The sequence below is a fragment of the Podarcis cretensis genome (assembly GCF_951804945.1).
Source record: "Podarcis cretensis genome assembly, chromosome: 8".
In the NCBI taxonomy this organism is placed as follows: Eukaryota; Metazoa; Chordata; class Lepidosauria; order Squamata; family Lacertidae; genus Podarcis; species Podarcis cretensis.
The window spans coordinates 92,113,630-92,128,921 of NC_137177.1; the positions used below are offsets into that span (position 1 = coordinate 92,113,630).

At 47.3% G+C, this 15,292-nt stretch overlaps 1 protein-coding gene across 6 annotated transcripts in view; it reads right to left on the reverse strand.

Annotated features, from left to right (window-relative positions):
• Window positions 1–15,292, reverse strand: part of FAM178B (family with sequence similarity 178 member B) — a 209,065-nt gene that overhangs the window by 146,616 nt on the left and 47,157 nt on the right. For all 6 annotated transcript variants that reach the window (XR_013842003.1, XM_079988992.1, XM_079988991.1 and 3 more), the window contains one exon: window positions 11,824–11,929. Coding sequence is in view for 5 of the 6 variants with exons in the window: in XM_079988992.1 (XP_079845118.1) it covers window positions 11,824–11,929 (106 nt within the window). In the remaining variant the exon portion in view is untranslated. The remainder of the gene's footprint in view (window positions 1–11,823; window positions 11,930–15,292) is intronic.

Genomic DNA, 15,292 nt, shown 5'->3' on the forward strand with positions numbered 1-15,292 from the left:
ATCCAAAACGGCCCACCACTCACTTCCCACGCCTTAACACAGGCTCAGTCCAAGAAGAAGTTCTGCTGCATGAGCCTCACTGAAATGAAAAAGAGCTGTAATGACGGGCAGAATTCGAGATCAGGGAGAAGAGTTGGTGGAAGAGGATTGGAAGAAATTTAAAATCTATCTACAAAAACATTGTAAAATTTTTGAATGTTGATGACATTGAAATGAAAGGAAGAGGTTCTAGTAAAAAAGGTAAAATAAGAATATGGGAGAAGGGATAGATATCAGATAAAAATCAGGAACAAATAATGAAGGAATTTGCTAATTAATTCTAAACTGGAATACAAGAAAGGGGGGTGTGAAGAAGTCAAAGAAATAAGTTTATGGACGGTAAAAAATTAAAGAGAGGGGTTTTTATTTTTAACTTTTTGAATCTTTTTAGTGTTTTACTCTTTTTCTTTTTTCTTGTTTTTTCTCTGTTTTTCATACATGTTAATTGTTTGGTTCTTGTATTATGCTTGAATGTTTATTTGCTTGAGTGTTTATTTGTTCTGTGTTTTTTTCCCCCCATGTAATTTCTTTCTTGGATAAAACTTAATAAAATATTATATCTTAAGAAAAAAAAGAAATGAAAAAGAGCTGTGGAAGAAGTGTCCTTGGGCAGTTCCTGTCAGTGAGGCTCATTCAGGAAACCACCCCGTGATCTTCAGATATAGGGCGGTATACGAATTTAATAAATGATGATGATGATGATAATAATGATGAGGATGAGGATGTACCAGTATGTCGACTCAAAAACCTTAAAAGGTACAAACAAGTATTGAAAGTGGCTTCACATATAACTTTGTGAATTAGTCTACAGCGTACACTTTACCTTTTGCAATCACTCATAGATAGATATGGTTGAGAAAAATAAGAAAATTGTTTATTATAGGAAGTAAATAACCTGCATAGAAAAGTTTCTTGTTTAACCCAGAAAAGTGAAAGGCAGCCATGCTTGCTCCTTTGTTCTCAGAGGAAAGATCCAGGGTGATCTCTCATCCTGAGGTCTGGGAGAGAAGTGTGAGGAGGTGGAAGTTGCCAACAGGATGCTTAACGGAGCACTGTGTCACCTTGCAAGGAAATCAGAATGAATGCTGGGTAAACTGGCTGATGTCATCTAACCACTCCCAAATGCTGCGCAAACAATCCAGAGTGACAGCTCAGTAAACTGGGCCTCGGAAGTGACCAGTGTCTGAACACAGAATACTCCACCATCACCACACAGGCCATGTGGAGCAACTGTCACACTGGGGCCACATTCAGTCAGGGTGCTGCCCATTAGCTACAGTTAGGCAAATGAACCTGTGCACAAGCTTTCTATCCAGCTTTCTATCCATGCTTTCTATCCAGCAGGGAATCTAACACATACCTACCAAATTTGTCTGATGAAAATAGGGACATCCTATTTTTTAACAACAACAACACACCCTGTCCATCTGACTGGGTTGCCCCAACCACTCTGGGTGGCTTCCAACATATATACAGTAAAAACATAATAAAACATTAAACATTAAAAAACTTCCCCATGCAGGGCTGCCTTCAGATGTTTTCTAAAGGTTGTCTAGTTACTTATCTCCTTGGCTCAAGGGTCACATAACTCCATACCCGTCAACATTTCTCCAAGTGAAATAGAGACGTCCTTATGGAAAAACGGGACATTTAGGGACCATTTAGGGATGGCTTTTGTAAATTTGGGACTGTCCCTGGAAAATCGGGACACAGGGAGGGTCTGGTCTGCAAACCATGGAATGACTGGCTTATCATGATGTCTGAACCAGTACGGTGGTTTGTTTCTCCCAACCAATCTCAAGCACTGGAGGCAACGCTAAGCCTGTCACTTTGTGATTTGTTTCCCTGCGAGGAGCTCTCAGTGTGAGGGCCCTTTCACCCAGCTTGCACACAAATTAATTTGCCCAAGCTGAGTTAACGGTCAGCGTTATGTGTGAACATGGCTCAGGTCAGACTGTCCCTGGTCGACACTACTGACCTACCGCATGCCCCGAGGGAGCCCCCCAGCAGTGTGCCATGGGGATAGCCCCACACTTCTTATTCATCTCCAGTAGTCAGACCCATAGGGTTTGTATTCAGAACTCGAGTCCAAACTTTTGTTCCTGCAGTTAGACAAATCTCACATGCCAAGTCTGGGGGAAGACTCTGCCTCAGGATGGGGCTCAGCAGCTGCCAGTCAGAGTATACAGCACTGGGCTAGTCAATGGCTGCTAACCTTTGGTGGCCAATGGGCACAGTTGCAGACCAGAGAAACTTGTAGTGGATACACCAAACACATGGCAACCTCGCATACTCCTTTCCAGCCTAATTTTAGCAGGGGAAGCAGAACCTACAGGCAGCAGGGAAGGCTTGGGGGGAGCACGTGCACCCATGGGTGCCACAACAGCAACCCTAAGGCTAGATGGATGACTAGTCAGACTCAGTGTAAGCAGCTCCAAATCTTCCTCAGGGTATTTCACTGGCAGCAGTGTAGTATACAGAGTAAAAAATTGACACTGGACTTAGACTACGCCAGGGGTCAGCAAACTTTTTCAGCAGGGGGCCGATCCAATGTCCCTCAGACCTTGTTGGGGGCCGGACTATATTTGGGGGGGGGACAAAAAACGAATTCCTATGCCCCACAAATAACCCAGAGATGCATTTGAAATAAAAGCACACATTTTACTCATGTAAAAACACGCCGATTCCCGGACCGTCCGCGGGCCGGATTTAGAAGGCAATTGGGCTGGATCCGGCCCCCCGGGCCTTAATTTGCCTACCCAAGGACTACACCTATTAAGCAGCAGGGGCCACCTTTTCCTGGGCTGACAGTTGCTTACAGGCTCTTAGGTTCTGAGGACGGGGGGCTACAGGGGGTTTGCACACAGCCGTTCCTTGTAGACTCAGCGCTGCTCATGCCTTTGGGGGGTTCTTTTGTTGTGTGTGTGTGTGTGTGTGTGTGTGTGTGTGTGTGTGTTGCAACATCCAGACATCGTCATCCTCATCAAAATGCCACCCCAGGTGAGAGCACACCAGACCCAAGGGGGAAAGAGTGCCATAGGCAAGAAGAGAAATGATTTATGCACAGGCCAGAGGTCTTTTGCTCGTGTCTAAGTGTGGTTTAATGAGAAAGAACCCTAAGGAGAGAAAGAGGGGAGGGGGCAGTTTTGAATTTGCCCATCCAAAGTCACCACCTGGAAAGCAGACTGAGCAGGCACAATGGCCACTGCATGGAGACTTGGATTGCATTGCTACTTAAATTACAGTAATTATTTCACAATTTGACTTACAACTTTAAATGAGCATATGTAAAATTTATGCAAATATGTTACCCTTTTTGTCCTCTCTTTTGAAGATGTGTTTCCTTTGGGGGGAGCAATCCCAACTCAGCCATGAGGCTCACAGGGTGGCCTTGCGCCAGTCACCATCTCTCAGCCCACAACCTCGCAGGGTTGTTGTGAGAAGGAAATGGGGAGGGCGAGAACCATGTGCGCCACCTGGAGCTCCTTGGGGGGGGGGGGACAGGCTCACTTTGGGCCAGTTCATGCAACAGGCAAAGATGGCACTGGCTGCAACGCATAGTAATGCCAGCGCCGAGCTCAGGCGTCCCTGACTCTCTCCATCTATCTGCCGGAGAAGCGAAAAGCTTTGGGCTATGTGGTTCACCTCTTGAGTCATTAAGGTATAATAGTCTCAATTCATGGAACAGCAGGGGTGATATTTTCTGCCTGGAGTTGTGTAGGAGAAACAAGATCATTGTTGCAGCCCCTTCTGGATTAAGATGCATGAACCCGCAGCAACCACATAAATTACACCTACACTATGAACTTAAAATGCTCCCTGCCCACCAAACATTGTGCAGGAATTATTACTTACAGCAGCGGCCAGCAGCACGTGAGAGAAAATGCATCAGAAGAATGTCCCAGAGGTGATTCAAACACCGAGGAAGGGCGTGTGGCAGAGTCCTCCCAGGCTTGCGTTGTACCACCTCTGCCTTAAAATGAGTGGGAGGGGAGGGGGTATTTGTTGGAAAACAGCCCCCTCTCCTGCATCAAAGATCCCTTGCACATGTTAAGCATCCATTTTTCCTTAAATATATACTTTTACATGTGTGGACAAGTTCTTGGATACAGAAGGACTTTCAAGTATTTTAAGTCCTCCCCATAAGCATTATCTGCGTTCAGTTCCTGTGTAGACCATAGAATCACAGAATTGTAGAGCTGAAAGGGACCCCAAGGATCATCTAGTCCAACCCCCTGCAAAGTAGGAATCTCAGCTAAAGCATCCATGTGTAAAAGGAAAATTCCAAGAAAATAGGAGCAAAGCAGCAGCCTGTAGGCTTGACCTTTATTTAAAAGACTGTTGCAACAGGACCTCCAGCCACCCCACAGAAGAAGCAGGAAGAAGCCCCGAACAAAGGATGCTTCCTCTTTTATACGGTTTCCCTTTTCCCATAAATACCTCAGGTGAAGCATCATGCATACATCACAGATACATCATACATATGTCACAAACAGGGAGGGGTTTTCTGGTAGAAACCAGTTTGTCAGGTTTGCCCCCAACCTCCCTTGCCCACCACCACACACCCATCAAGTGATACAGTAGGAATATTTACAAGTTCCTGGTTTCCCCCTGACTGAGGACCTAATCCATTCCTGGGTGGTTTGCCATTGTCCATGGGATGACTGCCTGTCTGGCACCCATCTGCCAGGATGCCAGTCTTGTGCAAGAGCCTGCTGTGTGCCTGATCCCAGGTTTCAGGGATTATGGCTGCTCACATCCCAGATTCCCTCCTTGGTAACCATTCCTTTCCCAAACAGAACAAATTTGGAATGGTGCAAATCCATACTGGAGCATTTTTATATGACTTTCTAAAGTTTTCCCAGTGAGCCAGGACATAAATACATTTATCAGTGAATTGTTGTATTTGTTGAATAGAGATAGGGAAAAACTGTGATGAAGTGTTTTGTGGGGACATTTGCAGGAGTGATGTTTTGCGTTTGGTAGTCAGTGTGTGTGTGTGATGTCTGCTGGAGGGGCAACCCCCCCCCCCAACCTTTACATAAATTCCTGTAACACATGGCAGACGGCCAACCATCTTAACTCTAATGGCTGTAAGTAGAGATCAGTTCCCTGAGACAGGAAGTGCTTCCTCTAAGCAAGAAGTGTACCACAAAAGAAGATACCCCACTCCAGTCTGATCCAGCAAGAATGTTTGGCCTCTCTGCCTTCGCCACAGGGATCAGCACAGCTGACATCCACTCTCAGGTGCCAGTCACCTGCAAAAGCATTCCCAGTTGGGCTGGCAATTGAGAGCTGCCTTTGGACCTCAGGGGCGGCTGCAGAGCCATCAGCGTCACTTGCTGACTCGGGCCTGCACACCTTGGGACATGGGCCAAGAGGGAGCTTTGGCCCACTCCTGACCGTGCAGCTGAGCTAACGGGATGCAAGCAAAGAGCAGTTTGTTCATGTTCCTCCCCTTCCTCCGCGTGAATTCCAAACATCCTCTCAGTTCTGTCCTTACTATTATTGCAGCATTTGGGGACACAGGTGGTACCTTTTACCTGTTAAAGGCAGGGGTCAGCAACATTTTTCAGCTGTGGGCCAGTCCACCGTCCCTCAGACCTTGTGGGCGACCAGACTATATTTTGGGGGGAAATGAACGAATTCCTATGCCCCACAAATAACCCAGAGATGCATTTTAAATAAAAGGACCCATTCCACTCATGTAAAAACACGCTGATTTCCGGACCGTCCATGGGCCGGATTGAGAAGGCGATTGGGCCGCATCCGGCCCCCAGGCCTTAGGTTGCCTACTCCTGTGTTACAGCATTAAATTCATTAGTTGCTTTTTTGCCACAGAACAAAACAAATGCATTCATGAAAATCACAGCTACGGGTGTGTGTGTGGGGGGGATATTCACCTGGGTTTCCCAGGTCTTTGGCACTCTAACCACTTGCCTGTGTGACATATGACAGGTGAGGGGGGGGGTAGGGTGGTGAGAGAGATCGAGAGATCCACCCCGCCATGCCCACTGGTGAAAGTAAGTGGAGTGCAGCTTGCCTCCTCCCTGGGGGGCAGACAAGCCCAGCCTGCCCAAGTGCTGCTGGGAGCAGGGAGAGTTCTCTGTAAATGCGCGGCATTATCATCTGGCTGGATGTGATGTGAGGCAGGAAGGAAAGGGAGGTGTAGAATGTATTTCAAAGGCAGCCCCCGCCAATGTGCCCCCACATCCCCAGAGCCAGGGAGAGCTGGAAGCGGGACAGGGGTTGGCGGATGTGCAGGAGGGCTCCAAGGGCAAAGAGAAATGGCCTTTGCTTGTGCCTGCAGCCAACTCCATGAACTACAAACCCCAGAATCTGCTGACTCTGATACATATGTGGATTTTAAACTTATAAACTTACCATACAATAAAAAAGAAGGGCGCCAGTTTGGAGTGAACCAAACAATGTTGGGTTTTGGGGGGACCCTGCGACCCCCGGGTTTGAGGGTCTATTGCCCCATTTGTGGGATGCTGCAAAAACATGGGATTTTCATGGGATTTACATGAGTGGAATGCAAAATGCAGTAAAACATTTGCCAAAGTTTGGATTGAAAAGCATTGGATTTTGGTGTCATACCCATGGCCCCCATTTTGAGTTTAAATTACTCTATTTGTAGGGTGCTGCAAAATCTGGGGTTTTCACAACAAAACAATTACAAAACTTTGGCACCAGTTTTGAGGGGATCCCAGATTTTGGGGTCCATAGTTTATGAAGCTCCAAAGCAGCTGGGATCGCTCATAGTTGCAGTCTGCTCAGGGATGCGCTGGGAGGATAACTAACTATGAAGCCCAAAGTTTGAGATCCCCTCCAAACCTGTTCCAAAGTTTTGCAGTTGTTTTGCAGCATTTTGCAGTGAAAACATCACAATTTGTAGCGCCCCACAAACTGAGTAATCAAATACATCAATCACAGGGGTTGTAACTAACACCTGTGGGCAGGGCTTTCGCTGAAAAATGCTGCAAATTAACTGCAAAACTTTGGAACAGGTTTGGAGTGGATCCCAAATTTTGGGGTACATAGTTAATGGGATCAGTGCTGGGAAGGGGGAGAGAGGGGGCACTAAGACTAAGATGTCAAAGCACAACCCCCACCCCAAGATAAGGCTGAAGTGTTTGGGCTTTAGATGATGGGGTGGGTGAGGTCACAGCAACATTCCCCAACCCAGCAGACTTCAGATGTTCTATTTATTTACAGCACTGGAAGAGCAGGCTACATGCAACCAAGTAAGGCAAGACACTCCTGGCTCGCAGGCTTGCTGTCTAAATGAAAAAGCGACAGGGAGGGAGAAGCAATTCGGGTGCCAGGTCTTAAAGTTACATAGCAACTTCCTATAATGTCAAGCTGAAAACAGTTTGGGTGCAGGAGGTGCCTGATGCAGCTGGACTTCCAGCACATCTAATGGAATGTTTCGGACGGCAACCCCTATTAGCCCCAGCCAGCCCAGCTGTCCTGCTGCAGCCCAAAACATCTGGATAGGAGAGGCTGGAAAGCTTTCTCTCCCTCTCCTTTTCTTGAGTATTGAGTACCGTATTTTTCGCTCTATAACACGCATCTGACCATAACACGCACGTAATTTTTAGAGGAGGAAAACAAGAAAAAAATATTCTGAATGAAACAGTGGGTGCATGATTTTTATGGTTCATGCTGTGGCCACAGACATGTGATCTGATGGTGAGTTTGGGGTAGCCCAATGCAAAAATCCTGAGGATCCATGTGGATCCGTGCTTTGTAACCACGTTTTAAGTGGGGAGGGAAGGAAAAGCACTCAAGGGACAAGGAGCACGCATGGAGAAGGAGCTTTTCGGCAAGCTGAGCGGGGAGGAGGGAGGGAAAGAGCACTGTTGCTTTAAAGGTATACTTAAGGTACTTGCCCTGTGCCTGGGTTTTTTTTCCATTTAACAGTTTGCAGCCTTTTCCTTCCGCTCCTTGTTTTGAGGCAGAATAGATTTGAGCAAGTGAGGAGGACTTGGATTGCAGGGGATTCACCATTAGCTGTGTAAAAGCGCTCCTCCTTGTAGCCTGAGTGATAAGCATCCACCAGCAGCAATAGAATGGAGCACAAAAAAGTGGTAGGGGCACTAGGACCCAGACAATGCTCGAATCTATCCTGCCTGAAAACAAGCTGCTCGCTCCCAGCGGATCAGCTGAGACGCGGGGATTTGCGAAGTTTTCCCCTCTCCCTCATCCCCAGCCTTTTTTTTTTAACTTCCTGGTTTTCACTGCGTGGCTCAGAGCTCGAGGTTGGTTTTATTTTGCTGCTGGTTGCTTAAATTTTATCTTTCCTGCCATCCCTCTGCAGCCTCATTGCTCTGTTTAGAGAGCACACGGACCTTTGCTAGCGTCTGTCCCTCCTCCCGTGTAAGTGGCTGCTGCCCGCTTTGCTGCCATGGCTCTCCTTCCCTCCCTCCGCTCCAGGTCGCTTTAAAGCAAGCAAAGCGAGAGCCTCGTAGAGTGTGTAAGCGGCTCCCGCTTTGCTTGACTGACGGCAGCCATGGCTCCGATCCGTGCATTCGCTCCTTAACACGCACAGGCATTTTCCCTTACTTTCTAGGACCAAAAAAGTGCGTGTTTTGGAGCGAAAACTACGGTATATTAGGGATACTCAATAAAACATGTCAACAATTGATTTAGGACTTACAAAAGGGAATTCTGTTTTATTCAGTGGAATTTGTGAAACAAGGTGTAATGATGGGCATTCGCTTAGGGCCCATTCCAGACATTCTTTTTATTGTGATTATTTGCACTCATGATGGCATCAGGGTCGTTCTATGTTATCCCGTTTTCGGTACCGTTAGTGCCTGCAAACGTTTCCAGGAGGGAAACTCTGCTTTGTTTCCGATTGGTGCGTGTGCCATAGTCTCCTGCTGAAATCCTTTAACTTTTTATACCACAAATGTCCTGGTCAATCTTATGTCCCACTTTCATTGCACTATAGCCCAGGAGTGCTTCTCCATATGGCAACAAGGCAGTAATACTGGGAAAGTATCACAGAACAACTAATAAAGCAGAATTATGTGTGGACAGAATGGCACAAATCCATCACTAATGCCCTATTGGGACATGCTGCAGAATGAATATACCTGCAAAAGACACCAGTCTGGAGGGGGTCCAGGGTAGTTTTAAAAGAGGACTAGAAAACTTGAAGAGGAGAGGTCTACCAGGCTCTACCAGCAGAGGCGGGTTTAGAGGAGCATGACACACTGGGCACAAAGTCTTGGGGCGCTTCAGGGCATGCCACTACTATGATGTGGAATGGAAGGCAAGAGGCGGGGGCACCAAATTTTGGTGTTGCACAGGGTGCAGCTGAAATCTGAGACCCCAGGGTCCGCCACTGCTCCTAGCCACGAGAGATACTGTAAGTAGAAACACCAGATTAAGAGACAGGCCACCACAAAAGGGCTCTTGCCTCCATGGTCTGCTCTGGGTTTCCCAGAGATATCCGGCTACCCACAGCCACTGCTGGAAAGAGGATGCTAGGCTAGCTGAACCAAAACGTCTCCTGTTTCTGAGTGGGAAAACAGCTGAGACCGAATGTGATATTGGAGTTGGACACACCAAGGCAACAGGACTTCCTGAACATTGTGTGGGGACTCCATAGTAAGTTCCTGGTAATATTATCTGAGAGCTGCTTTTCCTTAGGTATGCTGCAAATAGAGGGGCTGTGTGCAATGCCTGAACAGATACAGTTCTATCATCATCTGCTATGACACAAAATTTGGCATCCTGAGAACTTGAAGCTGTTTAAACTTTCTGTTTTTGTTTGTTTGTTTGAAAGTCAAGTTAGTAGTCTTCATTGGCGGTTGCCTCATTGCGAGAAGTAAGGTTACAGGGAACCAGGCAGAGGGCCTTCTCAGTAGTGGCGTCTGCCCTGTGGAACACCCTCCCAGCAGATGTCAAAGAGAAAAATAACTACCAAACTTTTAGAAGACATCTGAAACTCTTTAGGGAAGTTTTTAACGTCTGATGCTGTACTGTTTTTAATATTCACTTGGAAGCCGCCCAGAGTGGCTGGGGAAACCCAGCCAGATGGGCGGGGTATAAATAATAAATTATTATTATTATTATTATTATTATTATTATTATTATCATCATCATCATCATCATTGTTTAGGGTGGGTGGGGAATCAATTATGGGACATGTAGGGAGAATCTGGTGAAAGCTCAGGAGCTAGAAAACTTGAGCAGGACTTCAAGTGAGAAAGGAGGCAGTTTGTGCTATCAGCAGGTGGCTGGTGGATCAAGGAGCCAGAACGGAAGCAGGGGAGTCAGCCTAGATGGCAGAATCTGGGCAGCAAAGGGCCCACAAAGGAGCTACCCAGACTAAGGAAGCTTTAGAAATTCCCAAACCCCTCAAAGAAATACAGTTTCCTTAAAGGCAGGAAAGCAAAGTTGCAGCATTCTATTTTGATGTGGTTTAAACATGCCATATGACTTAGGAAAGGCCATTTCTGGATGATGAAGATGGATATAAAGTCTGAAAAAGAGCTCCAACGAGCACGTCCCACAGACACAAGGGAATCTTCCTTCCAGATTGCAATTGCAATGACAGACATGCAAGTCAGTGAACTAAGTTCCTCAAATGCTTCATGCAGCCTGTCCACTTTTTCCTTTTCTTTTAAAGCACTGCATGAACTTGTCACTTTAATAACCACCTGAAACAATAAACCATTTTTAAAAAGTGCAAAGCTGCCGTGAGGGTGGGAGTTAGCCAATCAGCACCAATCATAAACGATTTCTGCTTTGGATGTTCAGAATCTTTTGCTTTTCCAGAGCTCAACCGGGGGTGGGGAGGCAGGAATTGCATGTTTTGAAGGAGGGGTGAAACTAGGGTTTATTTCACCCAGGTCAGAGACCCAGTGCATTTGCTCACACACACACAGGCTGGGAGCCTCAAGGCACCGCTCTGGAGGCTTCACCCAGGGCAAAACACCCAGCTAGCCCCCGCATTGCCACGGCTCTGCTTTGAATAGAGTGCTTCAAAGCAGCCTCACAGCTCTGAAAGGATTGCATCCATCTTCAACTTTGCATCCATCAAATCTGCAAAACGGGCAATGCCCTATCAGGCTGGCATGACTAACCTGTGGCCTCTCCAGGCCACAGACTATAAATCCCCTTATCCTTAGTCACACAAATCCCATTATCCCCAGTATACACAAATTTGTATGCCACCCTTCATCCAAAGACTGCAGGGTGGTTCACAACATAAAAATACAAAATGAGAATGCAAAATACAAAGAAACAAAAATGAATACCGAGTTCCACCCCACAGGGGACAAACAATATTTACAAGTCTGTTCCTCCTTCTCAATCAACTTGGAGGGTCCTTTAGGCACGATAATGATGCGAGATATGCGTCAGCTTGCTAGCACTGGCCACTTCAACCAACGTGTGGCTTGTTCGGCACACCAGCAGCACTGAACATCCTTTTCGCAAAGTCCTGATGCGCTTGGGAGATACAGGATCCCCTCCACCGCCCCCTGCCCCAATTGCCCTTAGTCAAGCAAAGGTGCTTTGGGGAGCCCAAAGGCGTCTGTTCCACAAGGCTGAGGACTTGCCCAATTAGCCAGACTTGCATCTTAAAACCAGTGATTAACGTTTTAGTGGATTAACCATGCTAATTGATTAGTGTCCTGGCAGTGTGCCCTGAACTATTGGGAGCTCAAAAGGGGATGAACGGTGCCTCCCAACGCAGTCCCACCTTGGGCACTGCTGCCATCTAGTGGCAAGGCCTTCTGCCTGCAGTTGGGCTGCTTGGCTTACCTGGAAAAGCCACTGCAGGAGAGGCTGAGGGCAGTGGCAGGTGCCGTGGTAGAGGGCGCCAAGGAAGCCGTCTTGGAGGAGCGCCACCTGGAGGGCAAATGGAGCGCTGGAGACAAAGAGGGGAAAGGGACGGAGTACTGAGGATCAATAGGGTTGTGAGCTTCCCCAACAACCATCATTCAAATCTCAACCCAGCCCACAGGATAGGTGGGGCATCTTAGGAGATGAACGCAACGCAGGAAGCTGCCTTCTGCTGAGTCTGATCATGGGGCTGCCTAGCTCAGTACTGCCCACACTGACTGGCAGTGGCTCTCTGGGGTTTCAGGCAGGAAACTTTTGGAGATGCTGGGGGCTGCACTTGGGACCTCTGCATGCAAGGAGGATGCCTGCACCCCACGGCCCCTCCCCTGAAGCGCGGAGGCAGAAAGGAAACACAGAAGTGAACCAACTACGACAACAGCTAAGAACCTCCACCTGCAGGGGCACTATGCCTCTGTATTAGACCCTGAGGATGCACAGCGGGGCAAGACGTCACATTCACACACCAGAAACAGAGTACTGGGACTGCAAGGCCTGTGGTCTGATCCGACTCCACCAGAGAGGGCACAACTGAAAAATGTTTCCAAATGGTTCTATATCTCGGCTCACTAAATTGCAGAGGAAATTGTGGGGTTTTGACAGGTGGAAAATTGGATGTCCTTTTTATTTCTTGTTTCTATTACAGTGGTACCTCAGGTTTCAGATGCTTCAGGTTACAGACTCCACTAACCCAGAAATAGTACCTCAGGTTAAGAACTTTGCTTCAGGATGAGAACAGAAATCGCGCAGCGGCGGCAGCGGGAGGCCCCCTTAGCTAAAGTGGTACATCAGGTTAAGAACAGTTTCAGGTTAAGAACGGACCTCTGGAACGAATTAAGTTCTTAACCCAAGGTACCACTGTATTTGCTTCTTTTTATCTTCTTTCTTCTGTTTTCTCTGCTCTCTTCTTTTATTTTCGTTTGGTGTCTCTGCTCAGGGCCATTATTGGGATCCAAGGATCACACACAGGAAGGCAGCCCTGCCCCCCCCCCCCCCCGTGAGAGATGGGGAAGGGAATCCTGCCAGGGGGAGAGGCTGGGAGAAGAAAGGAAAGCTCCCAGGTGAGAAGAGCTAGGAGCGTCCAGCACTTTCTGTGAGACAAGCATTTCAAGCAGTGCTATTTTTCTAGAAAAAGAGGTACTGGAACTCACCCTGAACACTTCCCTTGTTCTCGTAGAACCTGAGAGGTGCTGGAACTGAGTTCCGGCAAGTTCCCGCTGAAAAAAAAGCCTTGGTTGCAAGCTACTTTTGAGAGGGGACTCTGCGTTTTCTTTGCTTTTTTCTGTTTCAGTTTTTATTTAGATTAATTTATTTTATCTTATTGTATGATGAAAAAGCTTTTAAAAATCTTATTAAAAAGAAAAAGGAAGTGTGGGGTTTCTGCTGGGAACAGGCAAACTCTTAGATTGGACTGTATTTGCAGACCCCACCTTCCCACTCTAACAGGGTCTTGTGAATGAGCTGTCTTTGTGGCCAGAAAGGGGAACCTTTGGCCCTTGGGAGGCTGCAGGCTGCACCCCCCCCCCGCCCAGCTGGCACCTCCCATGCTCAGGGATAAGGGGGGGGGTTGTAACCCACAGCTTCTCCACTCCTCTTCTGCATACTTTGTTCATTGATCAAAGGACACAGCTGCTCTTCAGAGAGGAGGAGTGAGGGGGACATAGCCTTCAGGAGAAACCTTTCCCCCCAGGCCTTCTTTTGACAAGGGGGGGGGGTGCTCTTGTGATTCTGTGCTAAGCTCTCCCGGGGCTCACAAATCCATCCGTCTAAATCAAGTTGGAGGTAAACAAAGAAAAAAAGCACCTCAGAAATGGAAAAAAATCCCCAAGCCAGTCACTCCTTCAGAGCATTATTTCTAAACAACTCCTGTAAGTGAAAATAAAAGATGCAGGAAGAAGTCTTGTGCATTAAAGAGAAAACACAATTTAAAAGACACCCGGCGGCCCCCCTAAAAGCGGCTGTTTTTCAAATAAATCTTTCCAGAGCATTTGATGCCATACTTTTCTGGGACAAAATATATTTAAGCTGCTCAGAACATAATGATCCGTAGTGATGGTTCCCCCCTGGGCCACGCAGGCTGTCATTCCGCTCCCTGACTGCGTCTAGGCAATTTGATGAATTTCTCCTCAGCAGGAATTGCTGCAAATTTGGAAACGAAAAGAGCTCAAGGTTCTGGCTTGCTAGGAAAAAAAGAGTCTTTATTCTCTGAAACGCAGAGTTTGCATTCAGATTCACGCATGCAAAAGTGAAACGCAAACACATTTTTTTCTTTGTCTGATGGATGGAGGAGCGGAAGGGTCCAGTGGAACTTTACTCCATGAAGAACAACTCATTTTGCCCCCAGAACCAAGGAATCAGGGGGTTCTAGGAATTGCAGCATTAAGTGAGTTGGCGGTATCACGGGCACTAGCCAAGAGGCACCCTCCACAACTAGTCCCTCCACCCCCCCCGATTCCAAATATGTGGAATTTGGTTTCCAGAGCTTGCCCCAGAACAGAAAAGGGCACACATGTACTGAAAGAGGGGGGGGGAGCACTTTCAAAAGGGCTCTACTGTTCTTAAATGTTGAATCTGTTTTCCCCCAAACACAAAGCAAGCAAATTCTGCAGAGTATCAGTCACTTCAGGGTCATCCAGCTGCAACTCTTCTTTTAATTGCACAAAGGAAGATGAGCTGGCCTCCTTGTGCCCCACTTCCTGCCTGTCTGGAGGCCTCTCAATAGCCTGAGTGACTTGTCCGAAATTCCAGCTGCTGGGCTTGGCTGCTCTGGCCTCCAATTCGCCTTGCCTGTCTCCCAGCCAGTCCAGCGTCAGCCCTTAGGGGAGCGAGGCTGGATCCTGACATAAAGGGGATTGATGAGCATGGAGTTACAAGGAAAGCACAGACTTGCCTCGTGTCATTGGAATCCAAAGGGCCTTTGTCGGATAATGGAAAGGGCATTTAAATATAGGCCAGGTCAGAGGTTAATTGCTTGTGTGGAGCTGATGTAGGTATTAGATCAGCCTAGTCAGGACCACAAGGCTCCAAAAGGCCAATTCTGCTCAAGGAGAATCCAAGAAGGAAAAGTGACCCATGGGTGGGGGGTTGGTAGGGGTGGGGCTCATGGGACCCCAAATGTTGTGTGTGCGGGGTTGTTATTGTTGTTGTAGTAGTAAAAGCGGTGAATATTACTTGATGAATTTTTTTGGAGGGGGAAACTGGGTGTGTGTGATCTGGGTTATGCAGTAAGGTATTAAATTTGGGGAAATAAATTAGGATGACTTTATCTAAAGAGTCATGTGGGGGATATGAGTGCACTGAAGCAGATCTGATTTGGAGCGATCTGGAGTTGGGGTGGCAGATTAATTAGGGAATTCACCTAGGGAAATTAGTTGGCTCGCTTTCTGTGAAA